The 26,684-nt window shown below is 44.2% G+C and overlaps 1 protein-coding gene across 1 annotated transcript; it reads right to left on the bottom strand.

The window, feature by feature from the left end:
• Positions 1–24,371: 24,371 nt before the first annotated feature.
• LOC136524006 (F-box protein At5g49610-like) lies at positions 24,372–24,740 on the bottom strand. Its single transcript, XM_066517497.1, has one exon. The coding sequence runs from the start codon at positions 24,738–24,740 to the stop codon at positions 24,372–24,374; it is 369 nt and encodes a 122-aa protein (XP_066373594.1).
• Between the last annotated feature and the right edge of the window lie 1,944 nt (positions 24,741–26,684).

The following is a 26,684-nucleotide window of genomic DNA, read 5'->3' as shown; positions in this document are numbered from 1 at the left end:
TTGACTGATAGATATTCCTTTATTACTCAATAAGTCTTTACTCCATTATTTCCCTGGGGTAAAATACAAATAACGATACCTGGAATACTTCTGGTAAAATGCTACAATGGTATTCTGTACGCTTGCAGAATCCTTCATATTCTATTTGTGTTAATAAATACCAATAGGTACCACCTCCACACAATTGGCATCACCTCTACCAACTACTACGTGGAGGGCTACCAAGGGTTTAGGAGTAACCAAGGCCGACACTACCACATCTGACTGTCGACGCAAAAATCTGACCGCACAGGACACACGACAAGCCTAGGAGATTTGCTTTGGCTCCAGCAGGAGAAGCCGGTTTTGAGTTCGTTAGCGTGCCAGTCAATTTGATCCTGCAATTGATAATGAGAGAAAGATCATCAGTAATTTAAGGTGGAACATGTCGGTGTTATCCTAAACAGTTCCAATTGTATGGCTGAAGAGCCGATGAGAAATGCTATCGACTAGAGAGTCGATATCCAGTGTTCATGATGTAAAGTAATTAAAACAAGCGCTATTGGCTATTATCAAATGAAAGCTATATAGATCTAATAGCTGATAATCGTAGAACATGATATAATGCAATAAAAAGAAACCTATGATTGTGCTTAATTGCAATGATTTGTTAATAAAAGTAAAATACACTGGCATTGGCTGATTAACCAAGACAAAAAAAGACAATCATCAAAGAGCCAATATACTCATAAAAGGATAAATCATGAAAGCACAGCCTATCGGCTATACCGATACAGAGAGGTTTAAGGTATATCATGTAGGCAGTCGACTATTTAATATAAAAAAATCTACAAACCGATCTTTTTTCAGAGATCTAATCCATTATCACTACCAAACAGTTCAAAGATGATGCAAAGCTGTCAAAGATAACAAACTAAAGCTTAATAAGTCGATAGATCTATTTATACTTCAACAGAGTCATGAATACATCTCTATAAGTGAAGGCACATGTCATTGGCAATATACCCGATGGAAAGCATAGCAAACGGAGAAGGTCATATTTAACAATAAATAGATTCATTGACTAATAATTTCTAACCTAAAACACTATTAGTGAGGTTCAAGTGATACAGTTATGATAGTGGACGATAGATTCAGACCTCGCTAGTCAATAAACCTACTTATGGTCAGATAAGACTTGAACGCATACTATGTTTGATTAGGATCGAGATAAAATAGCTGATCTAACAGAATCCATCGTCAAAATGGGGTTTAATCGTGATGTAGCAAAGAGACGATAGATTGATATAATGGGATGCCGATCTATCTCGATCTCAATCAGGTAAATTGGTGATATTGCTAAAATTGGTAAAGATACCAAAGATAGCAAGATCGATAACTGGTGAATCTACTAAAAACAGCAAGGAAACCCTATTAATCTTTAATAGATTTGATTACTGGTGATTTGATATCTAAACCAAGCAGTGGGGTCGTAAAGATGCACCCTTACTTAATCTAGATACAAATCGATAACTAACTAGAATTAAACCATGTTAGAGATCAATGTGATGCAACTTAACGAGATAAAACACTAGTTGTGACGGTACTTACAGCAAACCTGGAGATCAAAGCGATGCAACCCTACTTCACCAAAGAACTCATCGAGATTCTATGTTACTCCTACTCCTAAGGTTTGTCGCATGAAGCCGGTTTGTCATTATTACATTCAGACCTTTCACAGCCACGTTGTAACCCCCATCAGCAGTCCAATTTTGGCCTCGGCAGTAAGCTATCGGCAGTGATGGTCATAGCCTTCACCGTCGGCACCTTAGACCGACTACAGTTTACACTAACACCGCCGTATTGTCTTATGATCCGTTCGTGATATGGTACTTACTTCTGTCGCATTGGAGCACGACCCGCCTGTGTGGGCATACACTAACACCACCGTATTGGCTTATCATCCGTCCGTGATCAGGCCATTGTTTCCGTCGTATTAGAGCACGATCCGCCTGTGTGGGTGTATATTAACACCGTCGTTTTGGCCAATGATTAGGATTACAGTCGCCTTGCACAACGACCCGATTGTGTGCAGTGCGTGTTCACCGTCGCTTTGGTGGCCGACACGTCTATGTCGAGGTGGACATCACCGTCGCTTGAACGTATGAACTGTCTGGTCATAGGTAATGGTCACCGTCACGTTGTAGTATGATCCGTTTATGAAGATCCTTTAGTCGGTGTCGGGTTACTAAGCGATTCGGTGGTGATACATTATTGACCCCTGCTGCATGAGACAAATAGCGGTGGTGATGGCTCTCTGTATCACCAACGGCGAGTGGATACGACGATGATGACAAAACAGCCAATGGCCCTTACATCTGATGGTGATAAAATATCATCCAATTTTCACAATTTATTTAGAGTAAAATGCACCACGTCCATTAACTTCTAGAGGGGTGTCATATAGATTCATCAACTCTCAAAGTGTATTTCTAGGTCCATAAACTTTTTATGTTGTGCACCATAGTTCTTAACCCGCTTGGGAGCTTGACATTTTTTCATTAAACCCCTTTTCCTCAATATCTGTCTCAAAAAAGCCCCCACTGAGACTGTAGGCACACCGATGCCTGGGGGAGCGGGCGCGAGCGAGGTGGCTGCGCCGCTAGGCACCCCGTCACCAGGCATGCCGGCCAGCCATGCCGCCGCCGCGCGCGAGATGCCTGCCAGCCTGCGCTGGGAGAGCAAGAATGCGGGCAGGTGGCCGCGCCGGGCAGCCACACCGTCGCCCGGGCAAGTGGGCGGGCAGCCGCGGGGGACCAACCAAGTCCGCCGCGGTGCAAGCGGGCAGGCGATCGCGCAGGGCCAGCCATGCCGCTGCTGCTCAAATCCTACACGCTGCCGCTCGCCCTCATAGCGCCGTGTGTTCCTCGCTCTTCACCTCCGCCGTACACGCCCACCTAGACAGCTGGAGGTTGCCAGCTAGGTCTTGTTGTATGCCAGGGCTCGGTGGCACGGGCAAGGCTCGCCACGGGTTCGACGCAGCGCCGGTGACGATGGTGTGAGTGTGACCCACTGACCCCGACGCAGCTTGGGCCGCGTTCGCGCACATGGGTGGCGACCTGGGTAGCTGGGCACTCCCGGACTCTGTGACGTGGACCACGCTGCATGCCTATGGCTTTTTGAAGGGCTTGTCCGTGGCTACCTGCTCGTCAGCAACTCATTGGTGTGCATATACGGCAAGCTTGGAGAGATGGAGGAGGCCGTGAAGTTTTCTAGGATGCTGGGGCGAAGAAGATGCGATGATGGTCGTGCGGTGCCCAATGTCGGGAGCTAGAGTGCTGTCATTGGCTGGTTCGTGTCATCAAGTGGACATGGAGCAAGCACTAAGCTCTTGCGGTAAATGCAACAACGAGGGGACTCAGTCATTGCAAGGTTGATAGAACCTTCAAAAATCCTGTCAGTCAGACATCTGCAGAAAAAGATCAGTAGTATGTTGGAACTGCTTGTGCTAGGTTCAGTGAAAAAGATAAGTAGTTGAATGGTGACATCCCAGTTTTGAATGGTATTCAGTTAACTCTCTGAAAGAAGCTAATAGTGTTTGTTCATCTCAGATCACGTAATCTATATTTGATCATTTATACGGCAAGCTTTGTGGATCGAGCAAGTTACACATCTAAGTAACACATCTCATACAGAAAGCGAACAGAACTGAAGAAGAGCTTGGCTACTAAAGATGTTGTAGAGCAAAGTAGGGCATCAGGGTCCTGCAGATCTCCTATGGCTCTGCCATTGCGCGACGCCGGCACGCCGTGATGTAGACGGGCTTGCTGTAGTCCCAACTCCCAAGCGCGGCAGACAGACTGGCAGGCAGAGGTGTCAATGGTGTAGGCGAGTCCGACACGCAGAGGATGAGACGCGACTAGAAAGCGCTGGCCGCCCGCTCGCACGACGGCGACGTGGCGCTGGTCCCATGTGGCTGCTTGTCCAGTCGCCCGGTGTCAGCCTTAATAACTTATTGAACACACAGCATCTAGATATAATCATTACACATCATTATCATGTCCACAACTGAAAAGTTCTTTTTAACCTAACAACTAATGTCAACTCAAGAAATTCCACAAGCGGTACATAGATAGAAGAATAAAGGTTCTGCTCTTTACAGACTTACCTAACAAAAGCGAGGTAGATGTGCTCCGCACCTTCAGATTGGCACTCCTGCATGCAAAGCAAACCTTCCTTCAGCTTGGTAGCCAGTGCACCATGGAACACCTCTTCTTCCTCCCTTAGCCATTGCAGGAAAATCATTCAAAAGCACTAAGACTCCACAACCTGCATAAAGCAGCAGTATTAATAATATTCAACATACAATTGCTTTAGTTACCAAGCCAAAATTGGACTGTATATAGAATCAAAATAACTCCCTATATGAAGAAAGACATGTTGTAATAAAAAAAAAACAGCATATGCAACTTTACTCTAACTTCATGAACAAGGGAAAATAAGAAAGATAGTGAGATCCCTCCAGACGTAGCGTCCTGGTAGGTCTAGGATACCGCATGACCTGGGTAGGGAGGACAAGAACTTTTCTACAGTTCATATCATATGCGATTAGTGTTCTGTCCTCGCCAACAAGGAAGATCAAATTTCATTCTAGGTGAACTGCAATCACCCTGTAGTCCTGCATCGCAAACATCATAACCAAATTGAATATTGTTCTATCAAAATATCTCCAGCGTAGTCACCGTATGCTTCAATGTCCAGTTATCAATACCATAGTTTTGTAGGATCCAAAATGAAAGCTAAAACTTCCTGAACATACTAGCAGTACATAAACACAACTGTCCCTAAGCTTCATGGATGGAGATTGCTTCACCACGTGGCCTACGAATTTTCCTCCATGTCTTTCCCTGCATATCAACAACAACTATCTGGGAAAACTCCAGCCAGTGCATAAAACCATTAAGAAACACACTTGTCAAATATGTGCGTACAACACCCTCACCCCATTCAAATTCCTTAAACATCCATGTTGCACTCTTAGATCAGTAGATGCTCACACCTACGGACTCACCCACCCTCTTCTTCCCATATTCAATCACATGGAAGTGCGAGGAGACTGTCGAATTGAACCCCAAGCGAGCTGATCCAAAAGAATGGTTGTTATCCAGCAGTAACCGCCATTTGTTAGTCACCGGATTGCAGACAACATAGCGAAACCCAACACACTAGCAGAGGATGAGCCCATTGCAGCAATATGAGATCACAACATCCTGAATGGGGAAAGAAAAGAAGGTCAAGGAGGGGTATTCACCGGTGATGCTAGTGAACTTGCGTTTGCCTTTCCAGCTGCGATAGAAGAATTCGGCGACAATTTGGGGCAACTCCTTACGATACTCGGATTCAGAGATGAGGCGGTTCCAAGAGCGACATACACACTTACAGCTGCACAAGGAGCGGACGGTGAGGTGGCGGAGGATGAGGACCAATACATGGTCTGTGGGGATAGACACTTCAGTTTCTCTTGTTGGGGGCCTCCTCCATCTGACTAGGATCTGGTGGAGCAGGGCCGGCAATGGAAGTGGTGCACTGTCGCCTACGGAGATTGGATCAGTGAGGTCCTTAGTAAACAGATGGGAGCTTGCTTCGTACTCAGAAAAGTGAAGAGGGGAATAAAAATCCAAGAAAGATGGAGGGAAGTGCAAAAGCATTACCATTGCCTTTGGATCTTGTGGGATTGAGCTGGAGCGGCCACAACGGTGATGAGTATCAGCCTGGTCATCGGTGGATATGTGCGAGCCTTGCTGGTGAGGCAGTACTGGCACGGGGTACTAGCTTGTCTATGGTGAGTGGCGGCTTGCACCCCACTGAGTAGGGGTGGTCATGTAGTTTAGCACTAGGAAGCAAGGAGCGACGATGATGAACAAAAGTTATGGGCGAGGAGAAAGACACAGGGTGGGGAGCATGCTTTGTAAGCAACCGTTTTAGATGCGGGAATGGAAATTGTGCACAACTTTGTAAAAACACGTGAGACTCCCCGTGCTCTTGGAAATTGATGAAAGTGTTACCATCCAGACCGTCTGAAAGCATCTAGGCCCCTAATTGGGTTTCAGTGATTAATGACAATACGTGATTACTATGACTAACATGTGTTTTGCAGAGGCAATTAAGTTAGGTCACGGTAATGGAGATTCGATTGGGCTATCATGGTGGTCATGCCCCTACGATGGAAATCATTTTGGTTTTCAAAGGATGGACGACAAGATTAAGGATGGACTAGTTCTAAGTGTCGTTTGATATTGAGGAGACACTTAGATTAGTTTAGGACTTTGTTTTTCCTTTGGTCGTACTATTAAGGGGGGTATGGATGGGCAACTGACCTAGGTGAGTCTAGTGAGTTAGGTGTGGTGCACACTTGCTCAATCTAGCACTAGGTAGCTCCTAAAAAGCCCTTAGATCAATTGGAGCAAACTTCATTCACGTATGATTGAGAGTTGGAAGTGAATGGAGGGTCAAATGTTGACCGGACGCTGAATCCGGTGTGACCGGACTGCTGGCACAGAGTCCGGTCAGTTCATTTGATTAAGGTGAAGTCGTCTGGATGCGACCAGACATTGAGAGGTGAGTGACCGGATGCTTGGGTGCCAGTGTCCGGTCGACTCCAGTAAGGGTCCAGAGAGGGAAAATCCTGATCGAATGCGTCTGGTTCAGTGCTAACCTGACGCTTGTCAGGTTCTGGCTACTGACCGGACGCTGAGCAGCAAAGTGATCAGGCAACATCAGTAAGGTTCCCGAGGGCAGTTTTTGTGATCAGGACGCAGTCCGGTCAGTGCTGACCTGGACCCTGGACCAGTTTCGGTCACAACTTAAACTACATAGAGGCGGGTGAACTGACCGGAGCGTCTGGTCACCTCACAGAGGCACATAACGGTTCATTTTGAACATGGATGTATAAATACTTCCTCCATTCATGTGAGGGGTACTTTTGCTCATTCCAATAGCTGAGAAACACCATTGAGAGTGCCAAGAAGAGCAAGGTCCTAGTGAGGTGATTGAGATTTGAGAATCCCAAAGAGAGCCCTCATTAGTGAAAGCAATAGTAGCAAAGTGTGCATCCACCCTTCTCATTAGGCTTGTCGTGGTCAAGTGAGAGTTCAGGCTTGTTACTCTTGGTGATCACCATCACCTAGACTGGCTTCGGTGGTGATTGGGAGCTTGGTGATCATCTAGTGGAGCGTGTGGATGACCTAACTCAAATTGTGAGCGGTTGTGGGTGATTCACCACGATGGAGTGTCAAAGAATCAACCCGTAGAGAGCACTTGATCCTTGCGTGGATCAAGGGGGAGCTACACCCTTGCACGGGTGCTCCAACGAGGACTAGTGGGGAGTGACAACTCTCCGATACCTCAGCAAAACATCACCGTATTCCTCCTACTCTCTTTACTTTATGCATTTACTTTGAGCAATTCAATTTTTATCATTTACATTCATAGAATTGCCATACTAGAGTAGGATTGGAACATAGGTTGCTAAACTTTTATGCGGTAGATCAATAGAAACACTTTCTAGGCATAAGGGGTTAATTGGGTTAACCGTAGGACTTAATTATTGCAAAGAAATTTAGAATTAGCCCAATTCACCTCCCTCTTGGGTATCTTGATCCTTTCAATTGGTATCAGAGCCTCATGCTCACGTATTTAGGCTTAACTGCCTTGGAAAATCCGCATGGAGGCGTATTTAGAAGCTCTAGATGTTGGAATACTTAGAGCCACATCACAAGGTTTCTCAAAACCTCGGGATGCCACACACCTACAAGGCGATGAGGTGAATTATGAGAAATGGAATGCAAAGGCTCGAAAACACTATCTTTAGAGGCCTTTGCAAAGATGTGTTCAACTGGGTGAGGAACCACAAAGATGCCCATGCACTGTGGTCGGATATTTGTGCGCTCCATGAGGGAACAAAGAGCGAGCATGAGGAACGCTATCATCTTGTCATGAAAAAGCTAAATTCATTTGAAATGCTTCCTAAAGAGAGTGCTAATGAAATGTACTCACGCTTAAATATTCTTGTAGAGGAAGTCAATGGGCTTGGACTTACTTGAATGCAACCATCCGACGTTGTAAGAAAGATTTTGAGTGTCCTCCCCATTGATAAATATGGGCATATTATGACCGTGCTTCATCAAGGTGATCTTTCCACCGCTACACCAACACAAATCTTGGGAAAGATCAATGCTCATGAGATGTACATGCACATCACACCACAAGATGGCTCATCCTCTACTAAGAAGAAAGAAAAAGACTTAGCATTCAAAGCTAGCCAAGAGAAGGGCAAAGCAAGAATTGAGTATGAAAGCTCAAGTGATGATGAAGTAGATGATGCAAGTCTTGCTCTCATGGTGAGAAGAACCACCAAGATGCTAAAGAAGCTCAACAAGAGTGGCATCAAGTTTAATGGAAAGAAAAAGAAGTTCTTCACTAGCTCTAGAAGGAAGCCAATCTCAGAGATGGATTGCTACAATTGTGGAGAACTTGGTCATCTAGCACACCAATGCATAAAGCCCAAGAAAGACAAGTACAAGAACAAGTACAAGGGCAAGAAAGATGACTCAAGTAATGAAGAAGAAGATGAGAAGAAGAAAAATAAGCCATACAAGAAGAAGGATGGCAAGAAGAAGGAATTCCACAAGAAGAAGAAAAGTGGGAAGGCATACATCGTCGGTGATTGGCTCACGGACATTGATTCATCAAGTTGCTCATCCGATGATGATAGTGATAATAAGAAGGTGGCCGCCATTGTGATTGACTCTTCATCATCTTCCCCAACACCACTGCTATCATCCTCTACACACCTATGCCTTATGGCCAAGGGTGAACGAAGGTATCAAATGATGATGATAGTAGTAGTGATGATCATGCTAACAATGATGATTGTGATAGTGATAGTGATGATGATGAATTTGAATAACCTTCATATGATGAACTTGTCAAATTGCTAAACAAATATACTAGGATCATTAGAAAGACTAGAGCTAAGAATGACAAGCTAGAAGCTAAGATTGATTCTCTTTTAGCTAAATATGATGTAGCCAAAAAGGCTAGTGTTAAGCTTAGAGAAGCAAATGATGCTATCATCCAAACTCAAGGAGCTCAAATCTTCTAAGAAATAGCTTAAAGAAAAACATGATAAACTTAAGAGGATACACAAGAGCTCATCACTAGCCACAACATGCTAAAAGAAGAATATACTACTCTTAAGATTAATCATGATAATCTTGTCATTGCTCAAGAATATTTATCCAATGAGCCACATGATACTACTAACGATGTTGTTAAGATTGATATAGCTACATCATGTGATGATTTGATCATTGAGAGAATTGAGCAAAGCTCTAGTAGCAAGGGCAAGCAAGTGGTTGAGACCGATAATTATGATGAGTATGTCAAGCTCAAGAATGACAATGAAAAGCTAAAGAAAGATCTTGAAGAGCTCAAAACCACCAACACTATAGTGCTAAAAACTCTTGATCATGATGGTGATTTGATTCTTGAGAACGAGAAGTTAAAAGAAGAGAACAAGAAGCTCAAGGAAGAGAAAAATAATGATGCACTCAAGGAAGAGAACAAGAAGCTCAAATTGGAGAAAGAGCATCTCAAGATTAGATTGAGCAAGTTCACAAGAGGCAAGAATCTTCAAAGTGAGCTACTAATGAACACTGTCATAAAAATGGATAGAAGTGGCATTGGGTACTTGGCAAACTAAGAGAAGAAGGCTCAAGGTCAACAACAACACAAGTCAAAGCCAAAGTCAAAGAGATGTTTTAAGTGTGGACAAGAAGGCCACTTTGCCCATGAGCGCCAAACTCCACCACACAACCCTTGCCCAAGCATGCTGACCTTTTGTTTTCAATGCTCATTACATGCTTAGAAATGATTCTAGTGGAAGATGAAAGTCATGTTCTTAGGACCTCCCAACAAGAATAGGCATAAGAAAATTTGGATAGCAAAGTCACTTGTTGAGAAGGTGAAGGGCCCTCAACAAGTTTGGATTCCTAAAGCTTGATCTCTTATGTGTAGTTGAACTACAAGACCAGGTGGAAGTCATTGGGTTATTGATAGTGGTTGCACACAACATATGACCAATAATCCTCGTATGTTCACCTCACTAGATGAAGAAGTAGATGGACAAGAAAGAATCACATTTGGAGATAATTCAAAGGGCAAGGTTAAAGGATTGGGCAAAGTGGCAATATCAAATGATCATTCTATCTCAAATGTGCTATATGTTGCTTCATTAAGCTTCAACTTGCTATCTATTGGACAATTGTGTGATCTTGGCTTCCAATGCTTGTTTACCAAGAAGGAAGTTGTTGTATCTAAGAAGGATGATGATCAAGTGATATTTCAAAGGATTTAGATACAACAACCTATATCTAGTGGACTTCACCTCCAAAGATGCTAATTTGAAGACTTGACTATTCACCAAAACAACACTTGGGTGGCTATGGCATAGAAGACTTGCTCATGTTGGGATGAGCTCACTCAAGAAGCTAATGAAGAATGATTTGGTGAGAGGGTTGAAGGATATGAAGTTTGAGAAGGACAAGCTTTGTAGTGCATGTCAAGCCGGCAAGCAAGTTGCAAACACTGATCCAACAAAAGCTTTTATGTCAACCACAAGAGTGCTAGAACTCCTTCACATGGACTTATTTGGACCAACAACATATAAGAGTTTGGGAGGAAATCTTTATTGTCTTGTGATTGTTGATGACTATTCAAGATACACATGGGTATTCTTCCTTCATGACAAATCCGAAGTTGCATCTTGCTTCAAGAAGTTTGCCAAGAGAGCACAAAATGAGTTTGAAGTGAAGCTCAAGAAGATAAGAAGTGACAATAGGAAAGAATTTGACAACACAAATATAAAAGCCTATTGTGATGAAGTTGGGATCAAGCATGAGATCTCTGCAACATATACTCCTCAATAAAATGGTGTAGTTGAGAGAAAGAACCGGACATTGATCACACTAGCTAGAACTAATGCTTGATGAGTACAACACTCCCAAAGCTCTATGGGTGGAAGCTATCAACACCGCATGCTATGCATCCAACCGCCTATTCTTTCAAAAGTTTCTTTGGCAAGACACCTTATGAGTTGCTCAATGGGAAGAAGCCGGACATCTCCTTTAGGGTGTTTGGTTGCAAATGCTACATCTACAAGAAGCGGCAACACCTAGGGAAGTTTCAAAGACATTGTGATATTGGTTTTCTTATTGGTTACTTATCAAAGTCCAAAGCATATAGAGTATTTAATCATGCCACCAGGCTTGGTTGAAGAAACATATGATGTGGAATTTGATGAATCTAACGGCTCCCAAGGAGCACATGAGAATCTTGATGATGTAGGTGATGAACCATTGAGGGAGGCCATGAAGAATATTCTAGTTGGAGACATCAAGCCTAATGATGATGAAGATGATGTACAAGTGATCAATCCACCTTCTTCATCAAGTGTGCCATAAGATGGTGAAAAAGATAGGAGAGTAGAAAATGAAGACACTCATGTCTCCCATGAGCAAATTGTGACACAAGCACATGATGTTGATGCTCCACAACCTCCCCCTCAAGTGGTTGATAGAAGAAATTCACCTCTACTACAAGCTCATCCATAAGATCTCATCATAGGGAGTCCATCAAAGGGAGTAATGACTCGATCTCAAAAGCTTGCTTCATTTATTGAACATCACTCTTTTGTGTCTTGCTTTGAGCCTACTAAGGTAGAAGAAGCCCTTCAAGATCTGGATTGGATAAATGCCATGCATGAAGAGTTGAACAACTTCACCCTGCAATGAAGTTTGGACTCTTGAAGACTGACCACAAGGCGCAAGAGTCATTGAAATAAAGTGGGTGTTCCGCAACAAGCAAGATGATCAAGGCGTTGTTGTGAGGAACAAAGCAAGACTAGTTGCAAAGGGAGTTCTCTCAAGTTGAAGGTTTGGATTTTGGAGAGACCTTTGCACCGGTTGCAAGACTAGAAGCCATTCGTATCCTCCTTGCATATGCATCACAACATGAAATGAAACTATATCAAATGGATGTGAAAAGTGCTTTTTTAAATGGCTTTATTAATGAACTAGTCTATGTTGATCAACCTCCCGGGTTGGAAGACCCTAGATATCCTAATCATATTTATAGGTTGTCCAAGGCATTATATGGGCTTAAGCAAGCCCCAAGAGCTTGGTATGAGCGGCTTCGAGACTTCCTCATTGATAAGGGCTTCACCATTGGGAAATGTCGACACTACACTATTCACCAAGAAGCTTGATGGACATATCTTCATTTGTCAAGTGTATGTTGATGATATCATCTTTGGATCATCAAATGAAGATTCTTGCAATGAGTTTGGTGAATTGATGTTGAAGGAGTTCGAGATGTCAATGATTAGAGAGCTTATATTCTTTCTTGGTTTTCAAGTCAAGCAAACGAGAGAAGGGATTTTCATCTCTCAAGAGAAATATACAATGATCTTCTCAAGAGATTCAAGATAGAGAATGTAAGCCAATCAAGACACCAATGCCAACTAATGGATATCTCGACCTAGATGAGGGAGGTAACATGGTTGATCAAACTCTCTACCGCTCTATGATTGGTAGCTTGTCATATTTAACCGCATCTAGGCCCAACATCATGTTTCGTGTGTGTATGTGTGCTAGATTTCAAGCTAATCCTAAGAAAACTCATTTGATTGCCGTTAAAAGAATCCTTAGGTATTTTAAGCATACACCAAGTATTGGCCTTTGGTATCCCAAAGGAGCTATATTTGAATGAGTTGGCTATTCCGATTCAGATTATGCCGGTTGCAAAGTTGATAGAAAGAGCACATCCGAAGGGTGCCATTTGCTTGGTAGATCACTTGTGTCTTGGTCCTCCAAGAAACAAAATAGTGTGTATTTGTCCAGCGTCGAAGCGGAATACATTGCCATGGGTGCTTGTTGTGCACAAATACTTTATATGAAACAAACCTTGTCAGACTATGGTGTAGTTCTAGAAAAGGTACCTCTTTTGTGCGACAATGAAAATGTGGTAAAACTCGCAAATAATCCGGTTCAACACTCTCGCACCAAGCACATAGATATCCGCTATCACTTTCTTAGAGATCATGTTGCAAAGAATGATATTTCATTAGAAGATGTAAGGACCGAGGATCAATTGGTGGATATCTTCACTAAACCGCTAGATGAGATGACTTTTTGTCGATTGCGGAATGAGCTAAATGTGCTTGACTTTAGTAACTTCACTAAAAATTGAGCTTGTGTTGTCCCTTGCATTGCATTGTAATATACAACATGTTTAATCTTTGGTAATGCATATAGGGCTTGTCTAACATGGTTAAGATAACCGCCGTAAAGCATTTGAAGAAGCTTAACCTTGGATCAAACTTGACAAGCAACTAGATTTACTTTCAAGTATTGCATTGCATATGCATGAATGTTGCTTTGTTGTTTGTCTTCAATTGCCCTCTTATTGCCTATTTTCTTAAAAAGAATTATAGCCTAAGGCAAAATATTTTTGAAAAATTTGAGGATTTAAGAGAGGTCACTCACATCAGTCCCAATTGGTGTTTATTTGGATCTTATTGAAGTTGGGACTTGATTGGGAACAGGCAGCACGAAAGACTTTGAAGATTTGCTGGAAAAAGAGTGACCGGATGCTGCACTGGACTCGATGTCCAGCATCCAGTCTGTTCACAGGAGGTGAACCTGCTACGATGGAGTGACTGGACTCTATTGTTCAGCGTCTGGTCAGATGGTGGTTTAGCATCTGATCAAGCGAAGACGATCAAGGCAATGAGGACCGAACTCTAGCTGCGCCCGATCGGGGTTCACTAGACGCGTTCGGTTGTGGCTCCAGAGGTTTTGGACCTCTCTAGAGTCAACCGAACTCTGGGTGGCAGCGTTCGGTTGTTACCAACAGAGCGTCCGATCAGTAGATAACGTGTGGGTTCCAAACTCTCTATTCTTTTCTTATTCATCATCGTCGGGGGTGGGGGCACCATATAACCCAATCCGCCGCGCTGCTTCTCTGACCTAACCTGCCGACTTCGCTCTGCCATCAGTGCTTCCTGCCTGTGCCTCTACCGTGACTCCATCGCCTGAACCCTAGCTGTGCCATCCTCCTAGCGCCGCACTGTTCCCCGCCGCGAGCTTGTGCTTCCAACATCGTTTCCCATGCCACCACAAGCTCCAGCGCTCGTGCCACTCCCCACGCCTGCTGTGCTACACAACCCTATGCACCACCACGACCTACCCTGCACCGCCGTGCCCTGCGTGCACCGCCATGCTCGAGCCCTTCACCAGAGCCTCCAGTGCCCACATTGCATGTTCCTGCCAGCTGATTCACGCCGACCAGTGCAACCCTAACCCTAGGATTCCTGGTGGTTCCCCACATGTCGTACCTCTGCTTTTCGGATCGCTGGTTCATTAGGTAGCAAGCCCTTGATTCCAATTTTGTATCTATTGCTTGCTTTCTTAGGGTTTCGTATCTCTAGATATATTGTAATTATTCATATATCCGATCTATTCTAATGTGTAGCGAGTCGGTGCTTCTGAAGTCTCATTGGCAGTTGACAGTTAACTCGAGGCTAAGCTCACGAGTATGGATCGAGGCCAAGCCGAAGTGACAGTTGGCAGTTGATCTTTGTCAGCAGTAGTTGTTCTTTTTAGATCCATCAGATGGCTCGTGTCAAGAATGTCAAAGGAGGTCCCAGTGATGAGGATCCGAGGCCCTGCCTTGCCAGCCTACAGATGCAAAAGGCAAGGCGACGAAGAAGCTAGCAACGAAGAAGCGCAAGTACCCTGATGCAGATACAGCGAGAGCAGCCGCAGTTGTAGAGGCTGTAGAGCACGCAGAGAGAAGAGGTGCTAGGAGTGGTGTTGTTATTGCAGATCAGCTTTCACCAACATAGAGGGCTACACTTGAGCAGGTTGAGCACCATCATGGTGGTCTAGCTGGGACTGTCATGGTTAGAGGATGGCATGTAGCTATTGATGAGAGTAAGTCTTAGGGGGTGCCACAGCAGCAGGCATAGCCAGCATAGCAGACTCAGGAGGGAGAGTAGGATGAGGAGATAGAGTAGACTTAGGAGGGAGAGTAGGCTGAGGAGATAGGCAACTGTCATATGCTCACTGGATTACATTCTTGATCAATAGGGTAGTTACTGTGAGGCCACCTAAGATGCTAGCAGAGTATAGTGGTGCTACTATAGAGTTCCCTGCATACAACATGACTCAGATGATCTGCCATAGTGCAGTGAGGACACCTAGCCAGCCATGCCATTATCTAGAGGTGCCAGAGACTGTAGCCCAGCAAGATGAAACCATCAGGGGCATAGCAGCTACTGAGGAGGAGCAGCTAGATGCTCAGCAGGAGGGGATGGTCGAGAGTGACCCCAGTGATAGCTCAGATGATGACTACCAGGATATTCCTTAGATGCCTTCATGATGACATGACCATGAGGCCGGTAGCTCTAGTTCAACTCCACCTACACCACAGATAGACCCTGCTCTACTTGCTATCCTTGAGCAGATGAGGCAGGATCAGGATCACTAGGCCTAGGAGACCGCTGCTACTTTCACATAGTTCCAGACTAGGCAGGATGAGTTTTAACGATAGCAGCAGGTGATCCAGCAGCAGCAGCACGCTATACTACAGCAGCAGCAGGCCATGCATCAGCAGTAGCTCCTCATACAATAGTAGCTCTTTGGATTTATGTAGCATGTTGTGACAGCTATTGGGGCTCCACCGCCACAGCCTTCACCCTAGATTGGCCAGCCTGCCACCACTTCTACAACTCTAGCTTTATAGTCCGGTGGGCTTTAGAGTCAGGGACAACCACCATCATAGTTTCCTTCTCCTACAGAGTAGGTGTACCTAATGGTTTGCCTCACTAGTGCCAGCCCCGTAGTTCACACCTCTTTAGATGGGCTTCACACTGGCTCAGACTTCCTTGCTGCTTGTGCTAGATACTATAGTTTCCAGGAGCCTTGGTGCTACCTTCAGTGAGTTGACAGGGCAGCCTACTCCGCCATATCTACAAGTCCCAGGTCCTTCCATAGTTGCACCTATTACCAGGACTACAGAGATGCTCCCTTCTTCTATTGCATCCTCAGAGCCACCTGCTACAGTCATACCTGCAGAGTCTTAGGCCGCACCAGTCCCTGATCTGACCCAGACCGCTTTAGCATCGCTTCTAGCTATAGAGGGTCAGACAGCTTAGAGCTTAGGGTCAGATGATGATGGCACATAGTTCCAGTTTGCTCCTCATACCTTAGCGCCCAACTCATCTGCTGTAGCGCCATCGACCGACCCTTAGGTTTTGGTGTTTGACGCCAAAGGGGGAGAGGGATCGAGTATGTTAGACTTAGGGGGAGTTTATCTATTACATTTGGCTTTTTATGTGTGATACACTATTATGCATTCGTGTGTTTACTTTGATGCATCGAACCATATTTATGTGATAGTGATATCTACGTGATCGTGATATTATGTGATATGTGACATGCACGCTCTCTACTTTGAATTATTTATGTCATATCACCTGTGTTACGCTCATTTGCTTTGCTTCCGCATTTTTACTCTGATGCAAATGAGCTTTATTACTTGTACTCATGCTTATTTCATATCTTTGGAGTACATTATGTTGGCTTGGGTCATATAAGCTTGCCTAACTCTTTTGTTCTTATTGACAAAAGCTTATATGAACCAAGCATGTTAAAAACCTCATCTCTTTCACATACTCGAGGTGGTATTGTCATCAATCACAAAAAAGGGGGAGATTGAAAGCATCTAGACCCCTAGTTGGGTTTCGGTGATTAATGACAATATGTGGTTACTATGACTAACATGTGTTTTGTAGAGGCAATTAAGTTAGGTCACGGTAATGGAGATCGATTGGGCTATCATGGTGGTCATGCCCATATGATGGAAATCATTTCAGTTTTCAAAGGATGGATGACAAGGTTAAGGATGGACTAGTTCTAAGTGTCGTTTGGTGTTGAGGAGACACTTAGAGTAGTTTAGGACTTTGTTTTTCCTTTGGCTGTACTATTAAGGGGGGTATGGACAGGTAGCTTGACCTAGGTGAGTCTAGTGAGTTAGGTGTGGTGCACACTTGCTAAATCTAGCACTAGGTAGCTCCTGAAAAGCCCTTAGATCAATTGGAGCAAACTTCATTCATGTATGATTGAGAGTTGGAAGTGAATGGAAGGTCAAATGCTGATCGGACGCTGGATCTGGTATGACCGGACACTGGCGTAGAGTCCGGTTAGTTCATTTGATCAAGGTGAAGTTGTTTGGACGCGACTAGATGCTAAGAGGTGAGTGACCGGATGCTGGGTGCCAGTGCCCAGTCGACTCTAGTAAGGGTCCAGAGAGGGAAAATCCTGATCGGACGCGTCCGGTAAGTGCTGACCAGACGCTTAACAGCAAAGTGACCGGACGCTGGGTTCCAGCATCCGGTCAACATTAGTAAGGTTCCAGAGGGCAGTTTTTGTGACCGAACACATCCAGTCAGTGCTGACCGGATGCTGGCCAGTGTCCGGTCACAACTTAAACTACACAGAGGCAGGTGAACTGACCGGAGCGTCTGGTCACTCCGAAGAGGCACATAACGATTCGTTTTGAACACGGGTGTATAAATACTTCCTCCATTCATGTGAGGGGGGTACTTTTGCTCATTCTAGCAGCTGAGAAACACCCTTAAGAGTGTCAAGAAGAGCAAGGTCCTAGTGAGGTGATTGAGATTTGAGAATCCCAAAGAGAGCCCTCATTAGTGAAAGCAAGAGTAGCAAAGTGTGCATCTACCCTTCTCATTAGGCTTGTCGTGGTCAAGTGAGAGTTCGTGCTCATTACTCTTGGTGATCGCCATCACCTAGATGGCTTGGTTGTGATTAGGAGCTTGGTGATCATCCGATGGAGCTTGTGGATGACCCAACTCAAGTTATGAGCGGTTGTGGGTGATTCACCACGACGAAGTGTTGAAGAATTAACCCATAGAGGGCACTTGATCCTTGCACAGATCAAGGGGTAGCTACACCCTTGCGTAGGTGCTCCAACGAGGACTAGTGGGGAGTGGTGACTCTCCGATACCTCGGCAAAACATTGCCGTGTTCCTCCTTCTCTCTTTACTTTGTGCATTTACTTTGAGCAATTTAATTCATGTCATTTACATTCATAGAATTGCCATGCTAGAGTAGGATTGGAACATAGGTTGCTAAACTTTTGTGCGGTAGATCAATAGAAACACTTTCTAGGCACAAGGGGTTAATTGGGCTAACCGTAGGACTTAATTATTGCAAAGAAATTTAGAATTAGCTCAATTCACCCCCCTCTTGGGCATCTTGATCCTTTCACCGTCTGTATGCATTGGTGAAGGCTACCGGTGGTGGTGAATGGGTCCTACAAAAATGTTCCAAGTGCCACTATGCCACTGTCGCCGTGGATGGTGGCAACTGCTGCCTGGTTGAGGGCGTCACTCATTCTACCTGGTTGTAAACTATCACTTGTTCTACCCAATTGTAATTAGAAAAATGTTAGATTAAGTACAAAATAAACTATAACTAAGTCAAGCATTCAAGAATAAGGTCATTGAAGGAACTCTTTATTGATAAATTCTGTAAACTACTAGATGTACAATAACAAAAACCTTAGTTAAGCATTCAACAATAAGCAGCCTATTCGCTTGGTCGTAAATGATCATAAATTTCTAGCCAGAATAGTATTTTTCTCTCACACCAAACCAGCCAGCAGTAAATAATCCACGATCATTTATGGCCTGCCGAACAGGCTAAAGGTCATTAAAGGAACTCGTTATTGATAAATTCTGCAAACTACTAGATGTACAATAACAAAAACCTTACGAGTATGGGGGTAACCCATACCCGACTACATAGGAGAATCAAGATGGGAACAACCTCACAAAACTTCCTCTAACATCCCCCTAGGAGCAGTGGGAGGAGGAGGAGAAGCATAGCAATGAGGATATCTATTCCCACATCTAGAATGCATTCGTGAGCCAAAACTTCTTCGACTCACAAATGCAATCTAGATGATGCTCGGGCCCTTGATCCATTGAAAGCTCCAAAAGATCCACCGACGCCAGGGCCCTGCTCCAATGAAAGCTCTCCATGGTTTCGATTCCGCATGCTCTAACCGCAAACTATGATCAGTAGTAGGACCATACCATGGAGGTGTTCCTCCCTACCTTCGTGAAACATCCTCTAACACCCAGGACAAGAGGACATAGCTGTGCCCAGGTGATGGCGGAAGCTGATCTTGAAGGCCTTCTCCCAATGGCACCGGAGTCGATGGAGGACTAGGGTAGCCATGGCAATAGGAGACTAGGAGCAACTGAAGGGTTTCTCTGGTTTGTTCGATGGTAAGGGAGGAAGAAGGTTGGGATTGGATTGTGCTTAAGAGGCTCGCCTTACCTTTACTTAAATAGCCCCACCTCATGACGCAAGCGGGGAAGGATCCATCGAGATCCGTGACTTGTGCGGTCACCCACGCGTGTCACGAGTGATGGCTGGAAGTGGAAAATGAGGCGGTTTATATTCACTTGCACATTTCATACTCATCTAAAGGCCAGTCTCAGTGGGACTTTCATTTTCATTAAATAGGCACGATTACCGACTATCTATAGATGACCCCTTCATTTGTCCTTTAAAACTATCTATAGATCACCCCTTAAGTGTAATGAGATTAGAAAGGAATCGTATTTGCTACCCTGCCCATTGGATTTCCATACGATTGCACCAAGCGAGAGCAGGAGTTAAGGCAAGGCCATGTCTCCCACACGATCTTAGTGGAGCACGCTTCTCCCAAAATGACGTTGGAAGTTGGACAGAGAAAATTGACTGCTCCACGTGGCTCGTTGCGAGTTCCCATGCTAGTTCATAGAGGGTATTTAGCCCCTGCTCGGCCGCCTCCCCTACCACCTCAATCAACGTATGTTGATCACTCTGCTCTGCCTCTCTAGCCCTCTGGCTTACCGCCGTCCACACACCATAGCTCCATCCACATCATCACATGAGCCCTCGGTTGGCCTAGTCACGCTCCACTTCACATGACATCGACGCTGGCAATCATGGCGGTGAGGTGACACCCCACACCTGCTGACAGCGCTCCCTACTGAGCTAGCCATTGAGATCGCCGACAACCTTGCTATGACCTTGGAGTGGCCCATGGACGACCTCTGTAGCCTACGAGCAACCTGCTCATCCAGTTGTTGCATCTGTGGTGACCCCACCATCGGTTGAGACATCACACTAGACCAGTGTAGACATGGGGTGATGTCGTGGAACGATGTCAACAACTACTACGCCCTCCTTCCTAGCCTGACCCAACTCAGTAGCCTAAAGGCTTGCTTCCTCACCAGGAAACCAATCCTATTCAAGGAATACCATAGCCCCCGACCATGCCTTGACAATCTCACCCACACCGCCGTTGGCGTGCACAATGTGGTGGCCTATCTAGTCATCATATTCCTCTATAGGCACAATGGCATGCCGACGACGATGACACTACTAGGCGGTACATAAGACGGGTCGAGGGTGAGGAAGAATCATGGGCGATGATGGGCGACGGTAGACCAATGAGTAGGTGGCTACACAACCAGGGCTGGCAGCCGACAAGGTGATCCACCAAACAATGTGGGGCAAGAAGTGGCTAATGCTGTCGGCACAGGTGCAAGGCGATCTTCCATGTGTAGGCGACACGGCATTGCAGACAGATGGAAAGGAAGGGATGTGTATTGGAGCGAGGATTGTAGGCTTCGCCGCAAATTTGAGTTGTTTGTATAGGAAGTTGGAATAAGAAACTACTAATTCACTCTTTACATGCGTGAGAGAATTAGTTAGCTTTTGATTTTCTGTTGCTTTTACTTTTGCTTTTTTTGTTGTTTTGTTTCAATTTTTATTTGTAGTGCCCCATAACTTAAGACGACTTAATAGACTATATGTACAATGGTTGTCCTTTTAAATTGTCTCATTGTGTCGGATGATTTAGCTTCGGCAATGCCTAGCAACAAGATCGCGTAGATGGATTCAGATGGTAGCACACAAGACATAAGGATTTATACTGGTTTGGGGTGCGGTGGTGCGCTAAACCCTGGTGGTGCGCTAAACCCTACTCTAGTGGTGCTACTGTTCTTGTATTCGTATGCTCAATTATAGGGTCTCTTGCCCCTAGATAGCTACGTAGTAGATTGGAATGGTGGAAGATGGATCCTGAGCCCGAGGTCCCTACCCTCCTTTATATAGGTAGAAGGGGTAGGGTTATAGAGAGGGTGATCGGGCTAACATATTGGATTCCTACTTTGTTACACGATATGCACAACAAATTGATCCTAGCTATCGTCAAGATACATCTGTCTTGGGTTGCCTTGATCTCCACATTGGTCAATCGTGTTAGCCCTTGTGGGCCTAATTCTTGGCAGCTATTGGGCCAATAGCCTGGTGATGGTCACATATACGGGCAATGCGGGTACGCCTGGCCCATATATCTAACACATAGTAACTCACAATTCCTTAATGCATAGAATAAAAATAGGAATGTGTGTTGCATGACATAAGCAACTTATACAATGGTACAACATATGATACGACATGAGTGGGAAAGGCAATAGTCAATCAAAGAAATAATATGTCTAAAAATGAAAATGTTAAAGAATGAAACGATATACAGTTAAAAGTACCACAACAACATGAGGCAACATTTTGTTAAAAAAGTAAATCTTTATTCATAAGTCTAGTGTGTTACATTTGAAAGGTGTACAATAACAAAGATGTATCGAATACTACTAGGTGTACAATAACAAAGACCTATCAAGTATTGAAAATAACCTATACTTGACTGTGTCGTCGCAAAACTTCCATTAACATCACACAAGATGGGGAATGGAGTGGAGTTTGAAATGATAGAGTTGTAGTCGTAGGTTGCTTTGATGAAGAGAACCGGTGCGACACCCACCTCACAAAGCTTCCACTTGCATCCACCCGTAGGCAAGGGTTGCAGCAGAAAGCATGAGGAGACCTGCCTGCATGTCCGATTCCTCCGTGGAAATGGAAGAGAGGATCACCCCGGTGCCCCTAGCCATCAAATTTTGATACATGGCACCGGTAGCTCCATCGAGTATACCTCAATGCACCAATCTCCAAATACCTCGAGGCAACGCACAGTGGCTGAGGGTCACAGAGGAAGCTATCTTCCATGGCAACACCTCAGCAGCCCGATGAAGCCCACCATGGGAATACCATGAGATGGAGGATTACAAAGTGTAATAAGAACCCCCAGACATAACAGAGCCAGTGATCCTCCCTATATCTTCACAAAACATCCACTAGCACCTAAGACAAGCTGCCATTGCTGCACCCCAAATGCGAAAGAAAGCCAATCTTAAAGGCCTTATCCCATCGCCGGTGTTGCCGCTGGAGAAGTTGAAGAACGAGCACCATGGCTATGAAGATGGATGACAGGCTCAAAAGATTCCTTTCCTTAAAACTAAGGCAATTCTTGGAGGAAGAAGGTGTGGAATGAGCACAACTGATGGCCTAAACTAGATTACCTTGGCTTAAATAGCCCCACCACAAGACGCACACGGGGAAGGCAATAGTCAAGGTCCGTGAACATGTTGCGGTTCAGGTTCCCTGGCACATTTGGTTCTCGGCCACATATCATCCTCATCTAAAATTGGACATAATGATGACATGTACTCAAGAGTATGATACGACACCAGTAGGGAAGGTGATAGTCAAGGTGTGTGACATCCATGGCCACCCACGCAAGTCACACGGGTGATAGAGAAGGGAAGACGACGCATACCATTTGATTCACTACCACATTTCTTCCTCATCTATAACAGTACTCAATGAGGCGCAATATCTGGCGGAGTGCATCTATAGCAGTACTCAATGAGGTGCATCTATAATGAGTACTTGGGAAGTCAGAGTGCATGGCGTATAATCTATTACCCGAATACCCTCACACATGTATAACATATGATGCGCTGATTGTTCCAATCAAATCACCTGGTTTGGAAAGGAGCAGTTAAGATGTGTGGTCTAGGCATAACATGTTGGGCCATAACGTGTATCTTAGTCGGCTCCGCGCTCCAAACGACTATGGAAGTCAACTCCACAAGCATAGGTGTACTAATTAGTACTAGTAGCCTAACCCAGTAGTACAATGGCAGGTGCATTGTAGTGCTTTTGAGGTATCATTTTTGTGTAGTATTTTGGAGTGCCCTCATCAGCATTTCCCATATACCGATAACATTAGAAATCAATATTAGTATTCTACTACTACAATGCTTCTTCCTTCTTCATTGTCATGCGGGCCTTCCTACTCTCAAAGGAGGGCGATGTAACACTAACGCTGAATCACCGTATGAAACGGCGATGGGAGCTGTAACACCACCATAACGTACTGTTCGCGCTAGAGAAATAAACCAATTTGCAAACACAACAAAGATGGCACACTAGTTTAGCTGCAATAATGACAACATCCATCCTAGATGAAACTAACATGGCCATAGACAATCAAACAACATTGGTCTATTTAAACATGTCATGACACAGAGATACATCAAATGTAGCTTTACTCACTACTCCATTAATGACTCCAAGAACAAGGAACAAGGGAACATAAGGAAGAAAGTAAGGTCCGCTCTTGAACCATGACAGGACTTTACGTCTACCATAGCAATGGACACTAGTAGGGATGACATGAACTTTTCTTCAGTCCATGTCATACGCGGTGATTGTTCTTTCCTCCCCAACAAAGAAAATCAAATTCCATTCTGGGTGAACTATAATCGCTGTGTTTACCGAATCATAATCCACATAACCAAATTGAATATTAGTCTTTCCAAACACCTTCAGTGTGCTGATAGTATGCTTCAATGTCCATTTATTAGTAGCATAGTCTTCAAGGATCCAGACTAAAAGCTAGGACATATTGTGACCAACAACACTACTAACAGTACATACACACAAGTGACCCTAAGCTTGATAGATGGAGGGTAGAGTACCACGAGGTCTAGGAATTTTCCTCCATGTCTTTTCATCCATATCAACAAGTATTAGAGAGTACCCCATAATGTGTAGACAACTATTAAGAAACACACTTGCTGATCTTGAACGTATCACATCACCAATGTCCTGGCCCCATTCAGATTCCTTATAGATCCATGCTACGGTTTCAGATGAGTAGATCTCCACACCTAGGCACTTAGCATCCTCCTCCTCCACAAATTTAATCATATGGAAGTGCTAGGAGGTTGTCGGATCAAACCCCAATAGAGCCTGATCAACAGTACGGATGCTAGGCGGTAGTACTCACAAAGTCTTGGTTGCCAGATTGCAGACGACATAGTGGGATCCAACAACCTCAATGCACAAGCATAGGACAAGGCCATCGCAGCAATCTAAGAGAGCTACATTGTCCCTTAGGAAGGGCAATAAGGACATGTCGGAGCATTCACCGGTGACGCTAGTTAAATTTCGCTTGCCGTTCTTGCCATCGTAGAAGAAGTCAGCCATAGTCTGGGGTAGCACCTTACGGTTGTCGGAGATGAGGCGGTTCCAAGAGCAACATACACATTTGCAGCAGAACAAGGAGTAGGCGGGGAGGCGGCGGAGGATCTCGAGAATGACATCCTCTGTGAGGCTGGCCAGTGCGTTCCTGTTGTTGGGGGCCTCCTCCATTTCAAAGAGCCCGTGATCATTAGTGTGTAGTAGGATGAGAGCTTCCTTACTAATGAGATTACTAAAGTGGAAAATAATGCAACAAAGATCCATTAGTGAAGTACGAAAGCATTACCATTGCCTTTGGATCTAGCGGTGGTGTGGCGTGAGGCGTGCAATGGTTCACACAAATTGCAAGATAGGAACAAGAAGATGGTGGTGGAAGTAACGGTGATGCAACTGTGTTGCGGGTGGTTGAGACTCTCGCTGAATTTACTACTGTCGGTACATCAAACGGTCGTGTAGAGCTGGCGGCCATAATGCCTTTCCAAGTCAGCTCAGCTTTTCATACAATGGAGAAAATACCGCTGCCGCATCTATTGTTAACCCATCAGCGGTAGAAGTTTCAACTGCCAGTTTTTTCCCTTAGGAGGCATCGCTATCGGTCCAACCTATGGCAGAACCACCCAAATTATATGGCCCACATGCACGTGTCATTGTCCTAAAGACCTCTGACAACTGTACACGAGAGCCAGATAACCTCGGTAGTCTGTCGGAGTACCGGCTGGGCGTTATAGCGACACGCGCGTGACTTCTAGGTGAGCCAGCTGCTGTTGGAGCTGCGCCACGGAAGCAACTGCATGCCCTCGCTGAGAAGCTACGCAAAGGAACGAGAGGCCACCAATGGTGAAGCTGCTGCGTGGCAGCTTCTCGTGCTGTAGTAACCTACTGAAACCCTCCCCTTCTCTTTCGATCTCTCGATTCTGTACAGCAACTCGATCATCACCAAGAACAAAAGATGTTCATCTACACGTTCTCTCCATCTTTGCTTAAAGGATCGACACTCAAAACTTGGTGTTTAAAGAGATTTTTGAATTTCGAAGAAAGGTACTTTGAAACTGTAAAACTGAAATCAGTTTTAGAGTTTTGCAAATTTTTCTGATTAGCAACTTTGGTCAATTAATTAGAGGTTAAACATCTATCAAATTTAACAACCAATTGCGCAGTATCATAACTCAAGTATACTACCAGGCAATGAAACAAAAGTTGTACCAATTTTATTCATGAAATCTCATTTAATAAATCACCAAAATTTGAACTTAATACTGGTTTGCAGTGACTTAGATAAAGTTTGCTAAGTATGAAATTCAGTATTGAATCCAAGATTTGGGCTCCAATTTAAACATGTTTAGCTTGAAAACTCAAACAAACCTTTGTCCTATATTAAAGAGCACACTTTAAACTACAAAATTTATTTTAACAAAATTTTATTTGTTTAAGCAAATTCTCACATATAAATTCATAAAGTTTCTTAAATTGATATCAAAGGTAACATTTCATGCAACAATTAAAACATAGCATATGCAACATATGAAACACCACATTTGCAGCATATCAAAGCTATAAATGAGACATCACTTATGCAACATATGAAACACTATATATGCAACATATGAAACTTCGCATATGCAACATAGTCATGCTATAATTGAAACATAGAATGCAATACTTGAAACATGGAATGCATTTATAACTCATTACTTGTTGATTATGTTTAATGATGCTCATGATGAAATTTTAATTGTTTCAGACATCTAGGATGTTACACAACCGACTTTGAAAGTATAACACTGTTGCTTCTATCGCTATGGCAGTGAAAGTGGCGACAGTGGTATCTCATTTTGTAGTAGTGTGTATTGATTGTGATTGATGTTATTACAATAGCCAGGGTAACATATTTGTACCCTGGGCCTAAACATGAGTCCTAGTCGAATAAGACTTATTACAAAACTCAAAAATAGATAAAATATCCTAATTTAGATAAATTGGACTCCACGATTTCCTCTCCGAGAGAGTCCGATCCAATGCTTCTAGCCGATGCTGATTACGCCTGTCTCTTTGTGTTTGTCATTGTTTTGGCTCCATGGCTTAATCACCTTCGGGCTGATTCCGTGTGCAATGTGG

Source organism: Miscanthus floridulus, chromosome 18 (genome assembly GCF_019320115.1).
Source record: "Miscanthus floridulus cultivar M001 chromosome 18, ASM1932011v1, whole genome shotgun sequence".
Taxonomy (NCBI): domain Eukaryota; kingdom Viridiplantae; phylum Streptophyta; class Magnoliopsida; order Poales; family Poaceae; genus Miscanthus; species Miscanthus floridulus.
The sequence above is the reverse complement of the archived record's forward strand: the minus strand, read 5'-3'. Positions and strand labels throughout refer to the sequence as shown.